The sequence below is a fragment of the Sorex araneus genome, chromosome 2 (genome assembly GCF_027595985.1).
Source record: "Sorex araneus isolate mSorAra2 chromosome 2, mSorAra2.pri, whole genome shotgun sequence".
In the NCBI taxonomy this organism is placed as follows: Eukaryota; Metazoa; Chordata; class Mammalia; order Eulipotyphla; family Soricidae; genus Sorex; species Sorex araneus.
Genome location: NC_073303.1, coordinates 285,726,370 through 285,749,305, shown reverse-complemented (window position 1 = coordinate 285,749,305; position 22,936 = coordinate 285,726,370). Strand labels below are relative to the sequence as shown.

Here is a 22,936-nt window from a genome sequence, read left to right as displayed (position 1 = left end):
GCAATGTCAGACACGGAGCCAGCACGGCGATTCAGACACTCAAGTTCCTTCTACTTAAGCAAATAATGAGTGCCTTGGAGAATGATCCAGCTAGCAACGACCCCCTCCCCTAAAAAGAGAATTTCATTTTGTGCCAATAAGTTTTATTTAAGGACCATGCATTTGAATCCCAGCTGGCTTCATTGAAGTAACAACGTGGGCAATCAGTGATACCAACTGCAATGCTATGGTTTCTATAAACAGTAATGAGTGGAGGGGGTAGGATGGTACTCGAAGCTTATGTGTAAACAAGAAAGATTATTTCAGTGAGAATGTCTTGCAGCTTCACAGTATCTTTCTGATTAAAACCATAGGAAATGCAAGCCCCACAATATTTGAGGGGAATATAAGAAGAACTAGTCAGGCATGGAATTTCTCACAGTGCACAATGAAAATGTGGCATGAAGAAAGAAATTTCACCCATTCAATTGTACAATGGAAAGTTTTGATGTTTTAAGGTAGTCCATGGAAATTTAAAAACAAATCATCCTAGAAGTCCCTTTATCACTCTGATATCAGAGAATATAACTCGCACATTTCTAAACAGCTGCACATTATATCTGACGATGAGTAAGTGGATGAGTAAGTGAAATATAGGAAGAGGAAAGATATAAAGTAGCCATTGAGGAGGTATATATGTGAATATGAGCAATGCCTTATAGGTTTGAACTGAGTTATAGGATAATTGCTTCTGTCAAAATTTGTTTTAAAGACGGGATTGGGGAGGGTAGGAGGGATGTTGGGTGTACCGGTGGTGGATAATAGGCAATGGTGAAGGGATGGGTTCTCAAACTTTGTATGGGGGTAACATAAGCACAAAAGTGTATAAATCTGTAACTGTACCCTCATGGTGATTCACTAATTAAAAATAAATAAATTTTAAAAAAATTTGTTTTAATACCTGAACCATATTTTTATTCAAACATATTCTTCAGCAAAATTTTAAAGATACTATTACTTTCTATTAAAGGCCCCATCTGCCCCAACCCAGTGCTACCTTCTGAATTCCTAAATACTTTTCAAGCTCAGGTCAGGTCAATTAGCATACATCCTTAGCAGAATCAATTCTTTTCGTGGAGTGATTATCATCACAGAACATTCGCCTAGGCAAGATGTTGATAAACTAAAACAAACTAAGTTTGCAAGGACTCAACTTTGGGCATGGATAATAGTTAGCCTGTATAGTACTATACCTCCTGCTTGGACATGAATCTTTGGATTTGTTAAACTGAAAGATGACAACCTCAGATGATATGACACATTTCATAAATGTCTATTTTCTGATGAAAGACAGGAAGATAAAGGGATGCTAAGTAAAAGTGGAGTGTTATTTGGCATAATATAAATATACTAGACTTCAGTTACTTTCTACAAAGTTTGGCTTTTTTTCTCTCTTTTTCTGAACATAACCCACAGTCACACTAATGTTTTGCAATTTTATGAGCTAGATAAGAATACTGAATTCCACCACTTCATCTTAAAGTACTACTGGGTTCCTTCTCAATACATAGCTCCTAGTTTACAGGCCCAGAGAACTGAAAAAAAAAATGTTCATTTTCATTTGTCAGTCAAAACTGCAAGAGTGATGGAAGCTGCCACATTTAACTGAGTTTCAGGTAATATGAATTATTTTTTGCCAACATATATTTTGAGGCACATCAGTTTCCACTTTTGCATAAACTGATAAGAGCAACCGAATCAGTTCTTAAAGGCCTTATAATCAAATTCCTACTTTAAAAGGGTAACCCCAAACAACAGTGGAGCTTCATCACATTTTAAGGAGAAAATATGATTTAAGAAACAATGAACTCTCTAAGCTTATGACACCCTCCAGCTAGAAGGGTGATAAGAAAACCTTAAAATTTAGTGTGTTAAGTTAATATACTTGTTATATACGATAGATGCTATCATAAGGAATGTTGAAATGTTGGCTGGAAAGAGCCTAAAGCAAAGTTGAATAACCTTCCATCACATTTCATTATTTAAGACTTTTTTCCATAGGCCACATGGGTTTGAGCTTTTATACTAAATGTCCCCAGGAGGAACAGTAGTGCTCAATTAATTACAAACACTCAAGTTCATGGGCTGATAGAGCAACAATTGCCAGGGCATAACCGGCAGAAAAGCTTCTGAAATTCACTGTGTTCAATCGACCAAAATCTCAACAAGAAATTCAGACCTGTCATATCTATCCACATTTCATTTGCTTATACAAATCACAGGGCCCCACCTACCTTAATGAGAATCAAGAAATGTCACCCTATAATGTGTCCATAAGAAAATGCAACATTGGGAGTTAAAGTAGTAATGACTACAGTTGCACACTACAGGCAATTATGCATTTTTAAAGTACTATAAGATAAACTAATGACAATGACTAACTTCAATTTTCTGGCAGTAAGGATTTCCAACAAAAGAACCTTTAAAAACAAAAGCTATGAGACTGAACACTCCATCGTAAATTCATACTGACTTTGGATGTTAGAGCACCATTGAAATAGAAGAGAATTTCAAGTTCATGGCATAAAACTCTGTCAAAGAAAAATTCTACAACCAATTGTTATTTTTAGAAGTTACACATGGTAGAGATCCATACTGCAAAATTAAAACAAAATGAAATCCCAATTAAATGGCTTAAGAGGTAATCTGTCATTTAGCTTTTGATTTGGTACATTTCTGAACTATGAATCGAGTTCAAAATAATTTCTATTAAAAAGACCTTATTGTCAAGTATCTCGATCTTTAGAGTGTTCCTGTGATCTACATCTTTGAAAAAAGTAAAGATAGTAGAGAACTACAAAAGTTTAAAACAATAATTACCTTGCAACTACTCTTTTATGGGTTATTGTCCTGGAGTGCCATACCCCTTAGATATATAGTATTTTCTGTGATCCGGATACATAAGAGGGAAGTTATTTGGGTTTTTTCCTCCCATGGTTTTTGGTGCTCGGGGCTTACTCCCGGCTCTGCACTCTGGGATCACTCCTGGAGGGGCCTGGGAGACCACAGGCATTGCCGGGTATTGAAGCTGTGTTGGCTCCATGCAAGACAAGCTTCCTACCTGCTCTACTATTTCTCCAGCTCGTGAGCAATTTTAACTTAGACGGCAGTGCTGTACTTGAAAGAGGCAAATCAGGTTGTGATTGCATAAATTAATCTTCAGACATCTGATCATCCCTCCTGCTGAGTCTCAGTTGCTCATAACTGACTAGATACCACAAAAGAATTATGACTACAGACAGAAGGAGGAGACCCAAGTGACAGATTATCGAAATCTGTCTTGATGCTGAGACAATCACAGTTTCCCCCTCTCTGGGTTTGTGCGCAGTCATATACATTTACTTACTTTACTGTCGCTAGGGACTTACTACCCAAAATGCAGAATGAAACACAATGCAGCTTTCCAGGGAGTGTGGTTCTTTGAACAATACACCCTCTTCTAAAACAGTCAGTGGCACTTCTACTGAGGGAATAAGAAACCTGTAACCTTCATACCCTATCTTGGTATGAGGATAGATCTTGGCTTCGACTTTCTCTCCAGCTAGACCTTCAATAAAATAGAGGCAGGCATAATCTTCTGTGCGCATGTCTCTTTGGAGAGAATGATTAATCTGCTTTCCTTTCCTTTGAAAGAAAATTTAGAATTTTATGAGGTTAATAGAAGTATCGCACGCACTAAGCAGAATTATTTCAAATTTTCAACTTATTAATTGTCTTTAATAGATAGGTTCCATATGCATTAAAAATAACATTTTGAGAAATGGATAAAAAAGGGAGGATCATATGAGACGGGTTAAGTAGCTTTAAATAATTCATTTAACCGTGTCCAATTGTTCTGTCAACTCAAATCCTCACTATTCTACAGACATACAAAGGATTTATAAACTAATATAATGACTACACTATATAAAATATTAATATTTAATGATGTAAAAGAAAGACAGGAGCAATATTTTAATGATACTGAGAAGTTCAAAAATTGTATTTTCTTAACCACAGTTATTAAATAAATTTAAGTAAGATGTTGAATTGGTGAACTTGGAAGATAGTATAGTGGGTAGACTGCCTTTCACAGAGTTGACTGAGGTTGGATCCCCAGCACCCCTGATGGTTCCCCGGCCTGCCAGGGGTGATACATGAACACAAACCAGAAGTAAGCCTTAAACACAGTTTGGTGTGGCCCAAACACCACCACACCACTCCACACACACACACAAACACAAACCCCACACTATTTGAGTAGTTTATAGTTCCAGAAAAACAGCCATTAAAATACTAAAAAACAACATTTATTTCTATGCTGGGGTTTGAACCCAGGACTTCAGACACTTGGGTATGCACTGTACTCTTAACACCTTATAACAAATGATGTCACCTCTTTCCTATGGTCTCTCTTCCCACAACCATAAAATAATGGAAAAGTAACTGGCACAAATTTATTTTACTCCATGATGCCATAATATCGTACCCCATGATGCCATCCATAGTATCATACTTCTATTTAACCAAGTAAAAAATTAAAATAGTGCTTTCCAGTTCAAATGTTATAAATGTGTTCCAGGAAAATATAACTAACAATTTTACCTGAATTTTAATGCACATAAGCTAGTGCTATGAATTGCACGAAATAAACCACTTTAAAAAGAGACCCAATAATGCTTAAAATATATTTTAATTATTAATTTATATGCCTGGAATATACTGAGAGTTAAATAAATCTCTATTATTAATTCATTTAATCTTCTCAACAACCAATGAGGTAGATAAAATTAACATACTAATTTACATTTATGTATAAATTGAGAAACAACAAGGTCATGCAAGTTATCTATAATATGAAAAGCCAGAATTTAAACAATAGTAATGTAATGTTGTTTCCAGAAACAGTCTCTTAGGAGCTCCCTATGTATTACCTTTGTGAAAAGGTGTGAACAAACCATTATCACTATTTGTGACTATACCATTTTGTAGACTAACTCTAGTGATAGTTCCCATAAATAACCAAATATTCCACAAGTAAAATGCATAGTTAAAATAAGTCCAATAGTTTTTATCAGAGCACATACCACAACTAGGATTAAATAAGATAGAAAAATTAAGCTAAATCTATCATTTATTTCCACTTTAATAAAAATATTGAGTTTTAAATATTCTCGGTGATTTGTTTGAGGCTGAACTATTTGTTTGAGGCCCTCTGACTCTAAGTTTTATGATCTTTCAACAATCTATGCTATCCCATCACATGTGATCTCTTCTTTTTGTTAATATTTGGGAACTGATTCTTCATGTTGGTTAATAAAATATCTAGATTTCCATGAGGAAGTACTCTATCTTTTATCCATCTCACATTCTTGAAATCTAGCAAACATATATAAGTAATAACCTTGACATGTTTCATTTAATGTAGATGAAGAAATTTAAAGTGATATTAACATACACCTCCATTGACTGAAATACATATTGAAATACAAATACATATACATGTTAGTTTATATTGTAGTGACTTGATATCTTATAGCACGTAAAATCCTAGCGCCAAATGTGCAAATTACCTTCTTAATTGAACAGAAGCAAAAATAGAGCTCATAGTTATTTCATTTCAAAGGTGTATGTTTTCGTAAGTCACATATGTAAATTATCTAACTAAGCTATTTTAAATAGCTTATTTTTCACCGAGACAGTCCTAACCAGAAAGCCAAAGTTTTAGAAAGGATGAATGAAATCTTTAAATAGTCTCATCTTCCCAAATATAATTCTCAAAGCTGTAGAACAGAGTGAAAATAGGTACAGAAAAAAAATGAATCAGATCATCCAAAATAGCATAAGAAGTTTTAAACATGAAACCCACTAAAACTATTACTAAACTTCTGAACCTTAAAATTATTTGGAATTTAGAGATTAAAACTGTTTTACCAAAGAGTTACTTGATTAGATAATAGGATCTCCTTTCCTATCTTCACAATCTACACCCACGTTTTAAAGAGTAAACCAAAAACAACTAAAAGATGGGTTAGAATCCGCTATATTAATAGGCACAACGGCTTCGAAGAGAACTTACACTTAACAACAATAGAGCTGTACAGTGGAAAATATGCTTCAGCTGAACCCTTGCAAGGCTTTCGCAGAAATGAACTCCACTTACTTGGTTTCAGCTTGGACTTTTTTTTTTTTTTCATTAAAACTTGTGACCGTTTTTTCTCAGTATCGCAGGTCATTAAAGGAGCCTGGCTGACTTGCCTTCCCTTCCGGAGCCTTTCCTCGGGGACCTGATTGGTTACACCCAAGACTAATTGGCTTCTGTTCCAGCACCTCGGACAGAAACCGCTAGATCTCCAGGGCACAGACGCACACCCTGCGGATCCTGGCCAGGTGCCTACCTGTCAGCCAGGGCCAAGAAAAATAAAAGGGACCCGCGTCTGCAGCCACCTGTTTTAAAAGTCCCCTCTCCGGCCGAAGGCAAAAGCAACTTCCCGGCGCAGACACGCAGCCACTCCCGGTCGCACGCCGCCCTCGCAAGTCACAAGGCGAGAGGCGCGCGCAAGTGCGAAAGGAGGTCACTTGGAGCACCCCAGGAAAAAGAGACCCACGGGCTCCACTTCCCGGCGCCCGGCCCGCGCTGAAACCTTGCCTAAAGTGCCCCTGACTTCAGGAGTGTTAGACAAACACACAGAAACAATGCAAAATAAAATAAAATGAAATAAAACCACGCAAAGCCAGATCGGGCGTCAGGCCGGTGTGACCCAAGTAAGGCAGCGCGTCCTCCTTCCACCACTCAGGGCGCGGAAACTGGGGACCCGGAGGAAAAGGAGGAGGAGGACGACGACGACCAAGAGGAGAGGGAGGAGGAGGAAGGGGAGGAGGGGGAGCATTTGCAGTGATCCCGGGCGTGGGGAAAAGAACATTTTTCTCACCACTTAGGCTGTTGCTGGACCTCAGGCTCGTTCCACAGAGACACTGCAGCATATGCACTCCTTTCTTCAAAGAAAGCTCAAGAATCTTCATGGAGAGGCGCGAGTGTGGGGTGGCTCAACTCCCCGCCCACCTCCGCTAATGGTCCAACCAAGAGGCGGCCGCGGCGGGCCGGCGGGGTCCCGAGTCCATGGCGCGCGGGTCCCGGGCGCCGAGCACTTTGCACATGGAGCCGCCGGGAGCCCGGGCGCGGGGCAGGAGCGCGGCCGCCGCCGCCGCCGCCGCCGCCGCCGCAGGGGTGGGGATGGGGTGCGGGGGGGTGCGGGGAGCAGAAGAGGAAGCGCGGCTCCGCTGGGGGGCAGCCCCCCGGGACCGCCGAGGCGCGGCCACACCCCAGGGGGCTCGGACGGGACACCTGGGGACTCGCGGCGGGCCGGAGGCGGCGGGCAGCGGACGTCACGACGGGTGGGTGACCTCTCGCCGCTGCCTGGCGACGAGAGGGCGGCTGGCGGGGGGCACGGGATGCTCGGGACCCCCCCCCACCCTCCTGCGGTTCCGATCCTCGGCGTCCCGGGCGCCCGCACCCCCGGCGAGGTCCCCCCCGCGGTCCCGCGCGGCGGCTCCGCGGCTGCAGCGCTCCTGCGGGCTGCGCGCCGGCCAAGGGCGAGCGGCCGTGGGAATCGGGCGGAAGGGAAGCGCCCGCAGGAAGGGCCGGACCCCGGAGGCCACCTCGGGGACCCGGGGGAGGGGGAGGGGACGGGGAGGCGGGGACGCGGCGCTGGAGAAAGCCCCGGGGGGTGCGGAGCGGGAGGGAGAGAGAAGGTGTGTCTAGGCGTGGGCGGAGCGCGAAACGGGTGGGGATGGGGCGGGGGTGAGGGGTGGTCCGGGACACCTGAATGTTTCCTGGTCCGGGCTCGGTGACCTTGGATAAGTCACTTTCCACCCGAGGCGACACTTTTGCCTCCACGGAAAAAACGCCGCTGCGGGAAAGCGGCCCCCGGCGGCTTTGTTTGTGATTGTTTGTCGCGGTGCCGCTCGGCCGCGGGCTCCGGGAAATGCTTAGCGCAGGTGCAGTGAGAAGGCAGGTGCGGGGGGGACGTGACGGGGGGTGGGGGGGAGGCCAGAAGGGGAGGCTAGGGGTGCGGGGAGGAGAGGCAGAGGAGGCGGGAAATTTTAAAATCGCTCAGGGGTGATATTCTAGTAGATAGTGTCTCTGCCCACCAACACCAAAAATTCCCGGTAAGCTCAGGCGATTCTAAAGGACCTGGTTGGATTGTTTGTTTGTTTTTTTTCAATCAGCGACCTCTTTAGCAAATTTCCCCCCTGCCTCCTTTCCTCCCTGTTTTTCCCTCCTCCCTTTCTTCTTCCTTTCCCTCCTTTCTTTCCCTCTTCTTCCCTTCCTTCTCCTTCCCTTCCATGCCCCCCTTCCTTCCTTCCTCTTATCATAACTTCTTGCTCCCCTGACTCCCTCCTCCGTTTTCCCACCCTTCTATCTCCCCTTTCTCGTTTGCTTGTTTGTTCACTTGTCTGTTTCCAGAGACTGTCAGTGCCTTTGGGGAAGCCTTTACCCAGTGCCCAGACCTGTTTTGTTTTGTTTTGTTTTCTTTTGTTTGAGAGTAGGGCTACTCCCAGCAGTACTCAGGAATTGCTCCTGCCTGTACATCACTCCCTTACGTCACTCGGATGGTCTGGTGGTGTTCTGGGACCCTGGGGAGCGCTGAGGAACCAAGTCCAGGTGGGTCACATGCAAGGCAAGCACCCTACCTGCTGTACTACACTCCCCGACGGCCCCTTTACCCAGAATCTTAAGACATGAAAGGACCCTAAAGAACACAGCAATTCAGTAAAACACTCTAAAGTCAAATTCTCAGTCTTTACATGACCTTAAGTAAATCATTTAACCTCTGTGCCTCAGGTTCCTTATCTCTACAAAAGAGTTTAATCATGGCCTCTCTCTCAGACACCATGTTTGTGTGTTTTCGTGCTTTTTCCAAAGTTTGAAGTAGAAACCTGAAGTTTCGTGTGGGGGTTACTTTCAGAAGACTCATTACCTCTCAAAGTTGGTGGAAGAAAGTCTGAACATTCAAAGCCTCTTGAGCCCACAGTCAGCCCTGACTCCATGTCCTCTTAATTCATTTTAGAATTAAACACCAGGAAGATCACATGAAGCAGTTTCAAGACTCAAGAAGACGGGTCCAGCTAAGCCTGTCTTCAGATATGAGATGCATAAGTCCTTTTGCCAGGGCAGTGGGGTATGGTCAGAGCCACGTGTGTCCTCAGGACCTAGAAGATTTTACTAAAGCCACTGCATTGTCGTCACTGGGGATGCTCTGAGGCCCCCAGACAATCTGAGCAGTGCCCTTCTTCTTTCCGGTCTCCGCGGGAATTAGTGAGAAACTTGGTTCATCTGGGGATTCTACCCAGAGAAATTCCCCCATGGAGGTTGAGACAATTATCAAAAGGAAAACATCTAAAAATAGTCCTTCATGCTGCCATGGAGTCAGAGAGCTTTCCATATATCTCTCCTGCTCTGGAACCCAATTTTCAGAAACATTTCTTTAAAGGAAATGTTTTGCTTGAAAGATAGCAGAGGAATAACATGTGAAGATCTGGAACAGAATAAGCAGGCTCGTGTGTGATTTAAAAACACACAAGACCTCCCAAGCATCAAATTTCATATCTATGATGAACCTCTACCTGGCAAGACTCTTGCCAGAATTAAATGAGGTGAAGCAAGTTAAAGTGCTCTGAAGATTCTAATTATCTGTCTGTGTAAGAAAAAATGCTAAAACCAACTTCCTTGGGTACAAGGTGCTCCTTCATGCTCTAACATCAGGGCTCTTGTATTTGATTACAGAATGGATTATATGAAAATCTTCTGTCTCCCGGACTGGATTCAAAACTGTTCAAAAGGCAAGAAAGGAAAACCCACCCTGTTATAATATATATGCACATGACCTGGCATCTTGCTTAAATGGTTGCTGTGGTTATTCATGTGATGTTCAAGTGCATACTTCTCAAAGGAATTGTATCATCGCAAATATATTCATCTCAAAGAAAAATTTTAAGGAACTGACAGTATGTTAGGGGTCATGTTTATAGAACTTGTGTTGTCATTGAAGTCTCAAATACTTTGATTAGTTATAAAAGGAATTAATAAGAATTTTAATACAGACTAAAAACAAAGTGGTTCAAGAGTCTGACGAGATAGTATAGGGGTTAAGGGCATTTACCTTACACACACACACACACACACACACACACACACACACACACACACACACACACACCAAAGAGCTGACCTGGGTTTAACTTTTTAACTTTCAGGAGTGATCCGTTAGCACAGAGCCCAGATTAAGCCCTGAGCACCAACAAAAACTTATCCTCAACCCCCATCCTACCACACACAACTTTTTAAATTTAAAATAAAGATTCTTACCTTTATTAGGATTTAATATACATGATTATTAATGCCAAATCCTAAGATGACATATAATTCCACAGCAGCCAAATCATTTTAAAAAAGCATTTTGGATCGGATGGAGTCTATAGTATAGCCTACAGTCATTAGGGCTTTTGCCTTGCATGCCTCGGACCATGGGCCCACCAGGAATGATCCCTGAGTACAGAGCCAGAAATAAGCCCTAGCAATGCTGGGTGTGCCCCCCCCCCCAAATAAAACAAAACAAAACAAAATATTTTGGTGAATATGCAATATGTAAGGTACATGCATTTTTATATACCCCCAACATTTGAAAACAAGACCAAATAAATGGACAGGAGCAACAATAGAGCAGGTAGGACATTTGCCTTGTATGTAGACAACCTGGATTTGATCCCCAGCACTTTATACGGTTCCCAGAGTCTGCCAAAAGGGATCCCTGAGCACAAGGCCAGGAGGATACCATCAGCACAGACAGGAGTGCCCCGAAAACAACAACAAAAATAAGTGTAGATAATTAGAAATTTAGAACAGTTACCTTAGGAGGTGAGTAAGGGGGAAATGAGAAAGATAGTGCAAGAGGAATAGACTAGGAAGGATAAAAGAAAACCTATTTTTTTTCTAAAAGAGAAAAAGAGTTGGGTTTTATAAAGCCAATTTGCTAGATTAAGGGCTGGAGCACGTCTGATGGGAGTTGAGTTCCACATTAGTGCAGTGACCTCTTGAGCACTGCCCCGTGAAGCTTGGGTGACCCTCTGTAGCTGTAGAAAGACACTCTCTAAAACAAATAAAAGTTTAAGTCCTAGGACCACACCAATATTTGTTATACCAATCAGTAATTAAAATTAACTTAATTAAATCATTAAAACTCATCAGTATGGAATACAAGTAATGATAAGTGAATTTAGCTAATTTATAAACAGAAGGTAAAACACCCTGAAGTATAGCAAAGAAAATAAGTAACTTAAGTCCCTTTGGAAAATGATATTTTTACTTATTCTCCAATGAAAAAGATTAGTTTTTAAAGAATAAGTTGATGACAAGATTGGGTAAAAGAAAATAAAAAAACCTATGCTTCTTTTGCAGAAGTGAACAGATTCTCTTTTTAATAATATTTTCAATATTTTGCTATCACAAAAAATGCCCCATTAATATCACTTGCACTATTTTTTACATTGTTGGATGTGTACCTTCACAATAAATTCTTTTAACATTTGATCAAACATAAGTGCGTAGGTAGTCTTAGTTTGGTTAGAAACAATCAAATTTCTCTTCAGAAGGTTTGTAATTTTAAATTCTTTCCAATAATATATGAAACGGCTTGTTTTCCTATAGTCTCATTATCAGAACATCTTATTATACCTTTTCATTTCTGTCAATTTGATTATAATGTCACTTCAACTTGCATGTCTAATTGCGAGAGAATTAGAACATTTTTCCATATGTTCGAGAGCTTATTGAGGGAGTAATTGCCTGTCCCTATTATTTTTTTCATTGGTAGAAAACAAAATCTCTTTATAAAGTCTAATATCAAAAAGTGCATGGAAAGCAAATTAAATTAAATTGTAATACACATTGAGATAGGAATTAAAAAATCATGCCACGAGGCTGGAGCAATAGCATAGCAGATAGGGTATTTGCCTTGCACATGGCTGACCCAAGTTCGATTCCCAGAATCCCATATGGTTCCTGAGCACCGCCAAAAGTAATTCCTGAGTGCAGAGCCAGGAGTAACCCCTGTGCATTGCTGGGTGCAAAAAAAGAAAAAAAAATCATGTCACTGAAAAAAGGTATGAGGTTTCAAGGTAAGTTTTAATCCAGCCACTCGTCCATTCACCTCCTCCCAAATATTTAGAAATTACCTTCTTTTTAAGGCTAGCAAAGGATGAAAGATGTGTAAAGCAAGTAAGATAAAATGTAGGTAAAAGACAGCTTTGCAGTATGGAGAGCACTGGCAAAACTCAGTGGAGGTTTAAATAAAGGAAGAATTCACTCTATCTTTTGAGGAGAAGTAAACAGCTGCCTCACATTCGAATGTACAATTGTCCGATGCTGAGTAAATGTTATAGCCTACTTAGTGGTATAAATAAAAAGAACTGCCTTGACCTAAGAACAAACCCTGGTTTTGAAAAGAAAAAGCATCCATAATCCATGCTCTATTTTTACCTCTAATCTGTCCAATGGTCATCACCATTAACTAAAGGATGCTAATTCTCATTTACCATAAGTACATCTTACCTTACTAGCTTCAAGAAAAAAAGGGTGGAGGGTAGGAGACTAATGCCATTTTGAGTTTATTTTCTGATAAAAACCTCGTTAAGTCAGGTTTTCTCTGATTTTTCTGCCTGTCTCTCCATATTTATCTACAATCTTCAAACAAATAGCACTTAAGCATTTTCTGTTTGAGTTGGACATTTTCCATTCTCTTCTAATAACACTAATAGCTGTTGTTTTGACTAAATACAGAGAACATCATCTATAAGGAAGAGAATGATAAACTATCTGAATCAAATAGAAGGAAAGTGATTTTATTTTAAGATATCCGAGTATAAGTTGTTTATTGTGGAAAATATGAAGTCAACCCAAGAGGGCTACATTATCTATTTCAAGGAGCAACATTAACTTAATAGTTAAAACTCATTATCTAATCAGGATACAGTTCAATGAATGGATATGCACTGATATAAATAAAGCTCTGAAATGTATTGCTAAGTATAATAAGCTCATAAAAATAGTAGAGTATGCTATAATTTTTAAGATAAAGAATGAATGCCTATATTTATTTTCATAAATTCATTGATATCATCTCAAAGAGTAAACCAAAAACTAACATCAAATATATCTTAGAGAGAATTGGGGAGCTTCAGAAGAGAGAATGGGTGACTGATTTGGACTTCTTTTCATTAAAAGTTGGTAATAGCCTCTTTAAAGTAAATAATATATTTTAAAAAAGTTGTGTATTTCAACTAAAGTTAGAAAGCATTAATGCTAAACATGATTAAAATGCAGAGAGAGAGAGAGAGAGAGAGAGAAGGAGAGAAAAAAATCTGAAAGGAGACACTAGATTTAGGAATGTCATTTTCAAGTCAAAGCAAGGTAGAATGTGAATGTCCTGGGAATCAGCCAGATTGCCTAACATAGTAGTGTTGGAAGCAAAAAGTTTTGGTATTGATGAGCCCGAACTTCTAACATAAAGGAATGCGTTCAAAAAAATTAAAAACAATAAGTCCTGAGTGTCAGAAATCTGAAACATTCACTCTTTTTCAAATTTAAAATTACATGCCCAAAGATCTTTCAGAAAGCCTTTGCTACATCTAAACTAGTTTAGAACTGACTGCTAGAGAGATAGCACTGCAGGTAGGGCACTTGCCTTGCAGGAAGCCAATCTGAGGCCTACTGGTTAGATTCCCAGCATCCCATATTGGTCCCCCAGCACTGCCTGGAATAATTCCTGAGTGCAGAACCAGGAGTAACCCCTGATATCACCAGCTGTGGTCCCCAAACAAAACAAAAATACAAACAAGCAAAAAATCCCTGCCAATGTGTTTAAAGTATCTTTGGGGCTGATTAAAAAGTGCTCTAGAATTATTGCGGCAGACCTCGGTTAGAATCCCAGCATCCCATATGGTCCCTCGAGCACTGCCAGGAGTAATTCCTGAGTGCATGAGCCAGGAGTAACCCATGTGCATCGCTGGGTGTGACCCAAAAAGAAAAAAAAAAGTGTTTTAGAATTAAATAATATGACTGCATTCTCTTATCAAAATACAAAAACTACTCACATGTATACTCTGAATGGGCACATTTTTGACACCTTATAACCCTTTTTAAAACTCTGTAAGAAAAATAATTAAAACTTCAATAAGATGATATGTAGCTACATTTTTTTCCAGATGCTGATCCTTTTTTTTCCACTTTAATTACCTTCCTTATTTAAATAAAAGTTCTAGGTGCTTAAGATTATGATTGTTAAACTCGTAGGAAACACTCAAGGCTTCACAGCTGTATATTCCAAGGTCCAATTCTAGTTTGACTTGTTACCATCTATAAGTGTCATCAACAGAGTTCTGTATTTCTTTGACTTCAAGTATTTTTGGGGAGAATTGTGGCAACAAACTATTGTGGTTCTGGAGTAGAAGGAAAGATTAGTGTTTGAAACAATTATAGCACTAAAAGACTCTCCACAAAGAAAAACTCCCAAACTTCTCCCACCACCTCCCTATCCCAGCCAGATCTATAACAGACTAGTACATTTAAAGAGTTCTGGGGTTTTTTGGGGGGTTGGGGGTTTGTTTTGTGGCTTTTGAGATCACACCCTATGATGCTCAGGGGTTGGTTACTCCTGGCTCTGCACTCAGGAATCACTCCTGGTGGTGCTTGGATGATCATATGGCATACCAGGAATCATACCCTGGTTGACCTCTCGCAAGGCAAATGCCCTACCCACTACACTATCATTCCGGCCACAAAGAGTTCTGTTTTGTTAGTACATCTGAAAAGAATTTTGGTTTGTTTTGCTTTTGTTTTATGAAGATGTGGTATAAATTACCTACTGGACAATAATCACTTTATCACTGTATCACTGTCATTCCATTGTTCAACGATTTACTCGAGCGGGCGCCAGTAACATCTCTATTCCTCCTAGCCCTGAGATTTTAGCAGTCTCTCCTTACTCGTCTTTCCCAACGATTGGAGGATCTTTCAGGGTCGGGGTAATGAGACCTATCGTTACTGTTTTTGGCATATCGAATATGCCATGGTTGGCTTGCCAGGCTCTGCCCATGCAGGCAGAATACTCTCAGTAGCTTGCCAGGCTCTCCAAGAGGTATGTATACATACACATATTTACATATATATATACATATATATCTAACTCTCTATGTTGCTTACTGTCTGAACTCCATCAAATATGGTGTGGTCTGGAAAGTGGCCTGGAGCATGGCGGCGGTTGGGTAGTGGAGGTCGGCTGCCGGGGCTGGGTCCCTTGGGGCGGAGAGGGTTCTCACCCGACCCCTCTGGGGTGCCCCGAGTGAAAACAGCCTGGCACAGATTCCGGTGACATGGCTATGGGGGCCAATAATGTTTAAAATATATCATCTGTGAGTGGAGAAAGAAATGATGACACTTCTATGCAATGGAATGCCTTGCCAGCCTTTAGGGAAGTTGAAGTCATGAAATTTGCTTATACATGGATAGACACAGAGTACCATGCTGGGTGAAATGAGTCGAGAGAGAGAGAGAGAGAGAGAGAGAGAGAGAGAGAGAGAGAGAGAGAGAGAGAGAGAGAGAGATGGAATGACTGTACTCATTTGAGGGATATAAAAAATGTATATAATATGAGACAATAGACAATAGAAATGTGTACCAAAAGGTAGGTTGCCACAGGGTCGGGGTGGGGGGAGGTTAAGGAGTGCAGTGAAGACAGAGAAAAAAGTAGAGGGGAGAAAGGGAGAAGAAAAGTGTCTGCCAAGGAGGCAGGCAGGGCAGCATGGGTGAGAGGCGCAGGAACTTGTGACTGGTGTGTGTGTGGGGGGTGGGGGGAGTGTACACAGGTGAAGGGGTAGATGCTGGAACATTGTATGACTGAAACCCAATCATGGACAACTTTGAAACTGTGTATCTCATGATGATTCCATTGAAAAATGAATAATTAAAAAATTAATATCTAGTCCTTAAACACAAGTAGAAATTTCTGTCTTAAAGGTACATCCTAAAATTTGAAGGTATTAACATCTGGGGTTCTTATACTCAGAAAAGAAGTTTTATCTTTTTTGAAGGTAAAATCTTCTTCCACCTGCTTCCTGTCGTCACTGACACCTCCAGCTGAGGAAGTGCGCAGGCCTAGGAAGAGGTGTTAACACGAAGCCCATGATTGGGAGAGTGTTTGTTGGTGGTTTCTGTTGTTGTTGTTAATTTGTATTTTTTTAATTCAAGATATTATCTAGACATTCAACATTAGACCTACATTCTAGGTTAGTATGAAGTGCCACTGTGGCCATTTTAATAACTAATAGATTCAAGAACCAAAATCATCAATAATAAGGGTAAAAGACTAGCTACACAAGATTTTCAGCAATTGTTGGTGTTTTTTTTTAAATATGCATTTGAAGGAGTCTGAGAAATAGTACAGTGAGCAGGCCACTTGTCTTGCATCACTGATACCCTATAGGGTCCCCGAGGCCTGCAGGAATGATCCCTGGGCACAGAGCCAGGAGCAATCCTTGAACACCTCAAGGTGTGAGTCCATTTCCCACCCACCTGGGGAAAAAAAAAGACTGTAAGGTAAAAAAAAGACTGAAGGCATATACACAGAAATATGCTAATGGTTATGTTTTGGTGATTATTTTGGTGGGTGATTGGTGACTATAAACAGTAGACGATAGCTGCTCAGAGCATAAACTTAGGAAGTGGACATTCTGAGCAAAATGACTTCATGGAAGTCCTTAGCATCTCTAGTCATTAGATTTTATTTATAAATATCAAAGCAAAAAATATCTCAGAAAAAAGGTTTAACTATGCCTATGAATGTTCAAACACTGCAAATATCACTAATTTCTATTTCTGTATTTTTAACTTTTCTATAATTGATATAGGATGCTGTCATAAATATGATTTGGTTTTGAAATTATTATTTTTATTGCTATGAACTTTTTAACTTAATAAACTATAAACTATTCAAACTACAACTCTTAGGTTATAGTCTGAATATTACAAAAAACTTCCTCCAAAAACTAATACGTGTGTTTCATTGTTGGGCTCCAGTGAGAGAGAATGCCTATAAACGTACTAATATTATTTGCAATTCTTCTAAAACAATAAAATATCCTAGGAAGAATAAGCTGTAAAATAGGTGGAATACTGATTCCCTTAACAAACCTCTAAGAATTGGAAATAACATTTCTAGGAAGTAGCTTCAGTAATAGTCTGAAGAAAACAACTAAAGATTCTTTTGGAAAAAACATAGCTGTCGCAGTTATAGTTCATATGTCTCTCAAAATAAATTTTAAAGAAATGAAAATAAAATAAAACTTTCATTTGTGGAGCTTAGGATCAGTCATTACAAGCATGGAATCAGTGAGACTAATTGTGTGGGTATTTTAAGAAAGTAAAGCAGATATAGACATATTCCAGAGTTTCCTGATTCTTTTTTTTTTCACTGTCAACCTTTTCATTTACTCTTTAAGAAAACACAATTATTTTCTATCAGAAATCTCTTTTTTTAAGTGTAGGAGTACTGCTATTTATTCGACCATTGATTAAGCTGATTGAATTGAGCATGAATTCCACACTACTTTAAAATTTTTTTTAATTGAATATCTATGAGATATCTAGTCCATTACAAAGCTGTTCATAATTGGGTCCCAATCAAACAATGATCCAGCACCTGTTCCTCCACCAGTACACATTTCCCACAACCAAAGTCCCCCATCTCCTACCACTATCCCCCAAACCCAACCCCACCCCCACGCCCAGCCTCCCTCTAAGGGAGGCACTTTCCTTCTTGCTCCCTCTCTTCTCCTTTTTGCATTATGGTTTGCAAGACAGGTGTTAAGAGGTCATGGTGTTTGTTCAGGACATTGGTCATTTTTAGTGGGACAGTCAGGCTGAAGTAGCTTTTCAATTGTGTGGCTGGTTTGGGGTTTGGATGTGACTGCCAGTTCTTCCAGAGGTGTTGGGAAGTGTGGCGGAGGTAGCCCATCTCAACTCTAAGAAAGCCTAGAGATCTGAATTTTTGGCAGATAATGTCTTGGTGAGGTCCCTCCTGAGACGGTGGAGTCAGGCCACGGGGATGGTGGTGATTTGGGCTTGTGGAAGCAAGGGACTGCTGGGGGCTCTGCTTGGGCGGGCCCCCGTCCAACCCTTTGACTTACCCTGGTCTGTCCAGCCATGCACAGGACTGAGATTAACTGCGGCCTTTGCTCTCTTTCTAGATTTATGGGTCTCTGAAACAAGGTCAATAAATGATCTTGAATAGCTGAGCCAGAGGTGGTTTGTGGGCATGGCTCCCACATATCTAACTTTTCGTCATTTAAATTCTTGGTAAACTTGGCCCCAAGTTGTTGGGTCCTGCCAAAGGAACAACAGCAATTTGGGGTATCAGGAAGCCTGAAGGCACCAACAGGTTGCTGATGCACTCACCCCGAAGGTACAGGTTGATCTGCTGGTGGCACCATACCCCCAAGTTTTCTGCTTCTTAATGTTTGCTATGTGCTTCCAATAGCAGAGTTTAGAAAGTGCATGCATGCTCGAGAACACAGACATGCATGCTGCCACCACGACAAATAACATCTTGGATGTTTCAATTAATTATATTAGCCTAGTTAACATCAAATTATTTTAAGGGAAGGTGAGAAAATGAAATAAATTACTGATTCTTGTGATTTTGTCTGTTTATTTTTCTTTCAGGAATGAACTTTTACATTTTCAAAGTGAAGTCACTTGGGGACATCCAATTCAGATCATATTTACATGGTATAACACTTAGCAAGTTGCAAACACAGTCTGAAATTGCTTTTTCTAACTCTATTTCTCCCACACACCTTGCCAGGAAGCAAATGATGGATGTAAATAACTATTTTCAAAAACTTTTTATCTGGTCATTATTATACTCAAAGGAAAACACCCCAGACTTCAGAATTGCATGGAGAAGGAAATTTAAGCACATGCTCAGGAATACAAACTAAATTTTGAGCAAATATTGTTAACTACTTCACTCCCTTTATCCCTCATATAGTTCTTCTTTACAGAACAACATAGGCTTCCCAATATTTTTTTTTTGGCTTTTTGGGTCACACCTGGCGATGCACAGGGGTTACTCCTGGCTCTGCACTCAGGAATTACCCCTGGCCGTGCTCAGGGGACCATATGGGATGCTGGGATTTGAACCTGGGTCGGCCGCGTGCAAGGCAAACGCCCTACCCACTGTGCTATCTCTCCAGCCCCCTCCCAATATTTTTATCTTGGTATTCAAAAACTGGCATAATGTTTTTGACACTTGCTGACCACAACTTCCATATTACCATCTCACCTGCAATTTTTTATGTCCAAATTCACATGTTTGAAATACTTGAAATTAAATGTGCATTGAAATTCTGGTTTGGGAAGTTCAAGATGGTATTTTTAAAAAATACACAGTGACAATGTGCATTATTTGCAAAATTCCAGTATGTTGGGACAGAACGTGTAAAAATAGACATTCTGCAGCAACATCTACAAGTATTCTCAGAAATAAAAATTATAAATAGGCTCAGGTCAGTTTAGTTCAAGCCATGTCACTAAATTTGCTGCAGATCTAAGGTGAATGGATGAGTGGAGAGAAACAATGGTTTTCAGAAGAGCTTAGATTTGGAATATAGATATGGATTGTGAGCATGCACTTACTTTACTTCAATATGACTTTCTTTTAATCAAGAATTTCTTTGAGGGGCTGGAGCAATAGCACAGTAGGTAGGGCATTTGCTTTGCATGCTGCTGACCTGGGTTGATTCCAGGAATCCCATATTGTCCCCTGAGCACCACCAGGGGTAATTCCTGAGTGCTGAGCCAGAAGTAACCCATGTGCATCACCAAGCATGACCCAAAAAACTAAAAAAAAAAAATTTCTTTGACACCTCTTCTAGTTCACTAACTTGGTTATAGGTCAGTTCAAGTCGCAACTCTTTTGTAGTAGGTCTGAAGTCAGAAGTGCCCGGCTTTTCTCTGAGGGCTACCTGCATACATAGTCATCTAAATTAGCAAGAAAATTTTTGTTATTTTGGGGGCCACCCCCAGCATTGCTCAGGGATCACTTCCAGTGGGGTATCACAGCCGAATCCTGACCAGCTGTATGCAAGGCAAGCACCTTACCTGCTGTACTATTGCTTGGACCCCTAGAATAGTAAGAAATATTTTTTAAATAGTTCTAGTCTGCTTTGCTTTGGCATGCTTTGCAATGCATTTTCTTTTCAGAGAGAGAGAAAAAAAGTTAACAAATTCAATGAAATGAGCCAGAAAAGCAAAAATACAAACTAAAACAAACTGAAGCAGTCCATTTTGTATCTCCAAGTTGATAAGGCCGCATGCTTTTCTTTGTTTTTACTGGGGTTCTATCTTCTCTGGTTAGATTCTTTCTACTGCTGCTAAGAAAAACTGAATGTATAATTAGTAGCTTTCTATCCAAGTTCTCAAACTTTCTCTGAGCAGACTCAGATTTCTTTTAGTATAGTATCTAGGAATTATGAGCTAAAAATGGCTTTCCCCTTACATATCAATTTTTATTCTTTGCTAATTAATTATCTACTTATTTGTATTATTTGCTGAAGCACCTAGGTGGAGCGATACCACAGCTGGTAGGGCGTTTGCTTTGCACACAGCCAACCTGGGTTTGATTCCTTCATCCCTCTCGGAGAACCCGGCAAGCTACCAAAAGTATCCTGCCAGCACAGCAGAGCCTGGCAAGCTCCCCATGGCGTATTCGATATGCCAAAAACAGTAACAACAAGTCTCACAATGGAGATGTTACTGGTGCCCACTCAAGCAAATTGATGAGCAATGGGATGACAAGTGACCTGGGTGGATTTTAAATGTGTCTTATTTTGTGGTGCTCTTAGTAGATAACTAAACATTGCTGAATGAATTGGCACATGGTCAAATAATAATTTTGTCTCTTTTATTTATGAATGTACCTGAAATTGGGTTTCTCATGGAAGATCATAGACAATAAAAAGCTAAGACTACTGTGCTGTCCGTTTGCTATATAAATGATGATAACTGTAATTTAGTTGGCTCTTATTTTAAGTGAAGAACTATACTTGATGCTTTATGCATAATATATCACAGAGTCTTTACAATGCTCTGTAATGAGGTATTCTTATCTATATTTAGATGAAAATTATATTTAGATAAAACTGAGAAACTACCTTTCTTCTCAAAATCTCTGAGAACTTATTTGTCTTGGAAAATGGGGCCACATGGTTCAACTTTCATTGCCCAAGACTTGACTGTTCTTTTAAAATAATAGGAAACCAGAAAGAGCAAGGATAAAGAGCTCCAGCTGAGGGTATATTTGAAGAGCATGTATATTCTCTTACATTGAATTGGGAATCATCTCCCGAAAGTATCGGCTTTTTGTCCTGAGTTTTCAGGGAACCACCACACAGAATTACAATATTACCAATATTACAATACTGTTCCAATGAAAAATCTCAGTATAGTTTATGGCATTTCTCTTTAGAGAGATTTTCTCCGGGTGCTATAAGTACATGTTTGTCATGAGAAACAGTTGCTTTTCAGGGAAAAAAAGATATTCTCACAATTTAAATAAATACCCAAATTGAACAGTAAAGATTTGATGACATTTATCTGGTTAAATCCCTATCCATTTACCTATAAGGTTTTTTTTGGAGGCAGAAACTTTATCTCATTGACAAATACATACACTATAGTCAGTAAATATTTATTCATAATTTAAGCAATAAATGAATGTGTGCTATACACTATGTACCCATAAAACATAAAGATGTTCAGGGGGCAAAGGTAAGACTATTGGCTTGCATACTATAGACCTGGGTTTGATCCCCAGCACTCGAGATGGTACCCTGAGCTCTGCCAGGAGTTGACCCCTGAGCACAGAGCCATGAGTAATCCATGAGCATTTCTAGGGAGGTGGAAGAGTAGGAGAAGGAAGATAAAGAAGAGAAGGATAGTAAGAAGAAAAAGAAAGAGAAGGAGGAGGAGAGGAGGAGGAGGAGGAGAGGAGAGGAGAGGAGAAAGAGAAGGAGAAGGAAGAGAAGAAGAAGAAGAAGAAGAAGAAGAAGAAGAAGAAGAAGAAGAAGAAGAAGAAGAAGGAGGAGGAGGAGGAGGAGGAGGAGGAGGAGGAGGAGGAGGAGGAGGAGGAGGAGGAGGAGGAGGAGGAGGAGGAGGAGGAGGAGGAGGAGGAGGAGGAGATGAAGAGGTTGTTCTGATAATGGGGCAAGAAACAGGTAACCATCCAGTTTCTAGCTTGACTTCCACAATTTTCTTTAGAAACACCCAAATCTCCTATAACACTACATATATTCGAAGAAAATTTATGATGGCTATTAGGGTCTTCGTGTACTAAACATAGAATCCCTTAGAGAAAACAGAGGCAATTTGCAATGACAGTGGAGCAAGGAAGGTCTCTGTCCTGGGGCAAATTAATCCATTGACTTTTGACTCATTAATTAAATGTTGCTTCTTGTGTGTTAGTCACTATGTACCAGATATTTCTTAGATAATTCTCTAACAGAACTAAACTGTGTTCCCAACTCACATAAGTTTATTCTTTTCTTTACAACACCAACCTCTCCTCCAGCAAACTTCTAGTCTCTCTTATTATTTCCTTGACTGTACTAATTTTTTTAATGTAAGAGTATTTGCTATTTATTAAGCCACTGATTACACTGACTGAAGCAGGCATGAACTCCACATTACTTTTTTAAAAAAAATTGTGATAGCACAGAGGTAGGGTGTTTGCCTTGCACGTGGCTGACCCGGGTTTGACTCCTCCGCCCCTCTCAGACAGTCCGGCAAGCTACTGAGAGTATCTCA

General features: G+C 40.2%; 1 protein-coding gene across 2 annotated transcripts in view; it reads right to left on the bottom strand.

Moving 5' to 3' along the window:
* FGF12 (fibroblast growth factor 12) overlaps positions 1 to 22,936 on the bottom strand; it is a 580,565-nt gene that overhangs the window by 356,116 nt on the left and 201,513 nt on the right. Inside the window, exon 1 of one of the 2 annotated variants that reach the window (XM_004603001.2) lies at positions 6,951 to 7,547. The exons of the other annotated variant lie outside the window; for it this stretch is intronic. Within the exon in view, the coding sequence (XP_004603058.1) occupies positions 6,951 to 7,041 (91 nt within the window). The 5' untranslated portion in view covers positions 7,042 to 7,547. Of the gene's footprint in view, positions 1 to 6,950; positions 7,548 to 22,936 lie in introns of those variants that run through there. 2 annotated transcript variants of the gene reach the window in all.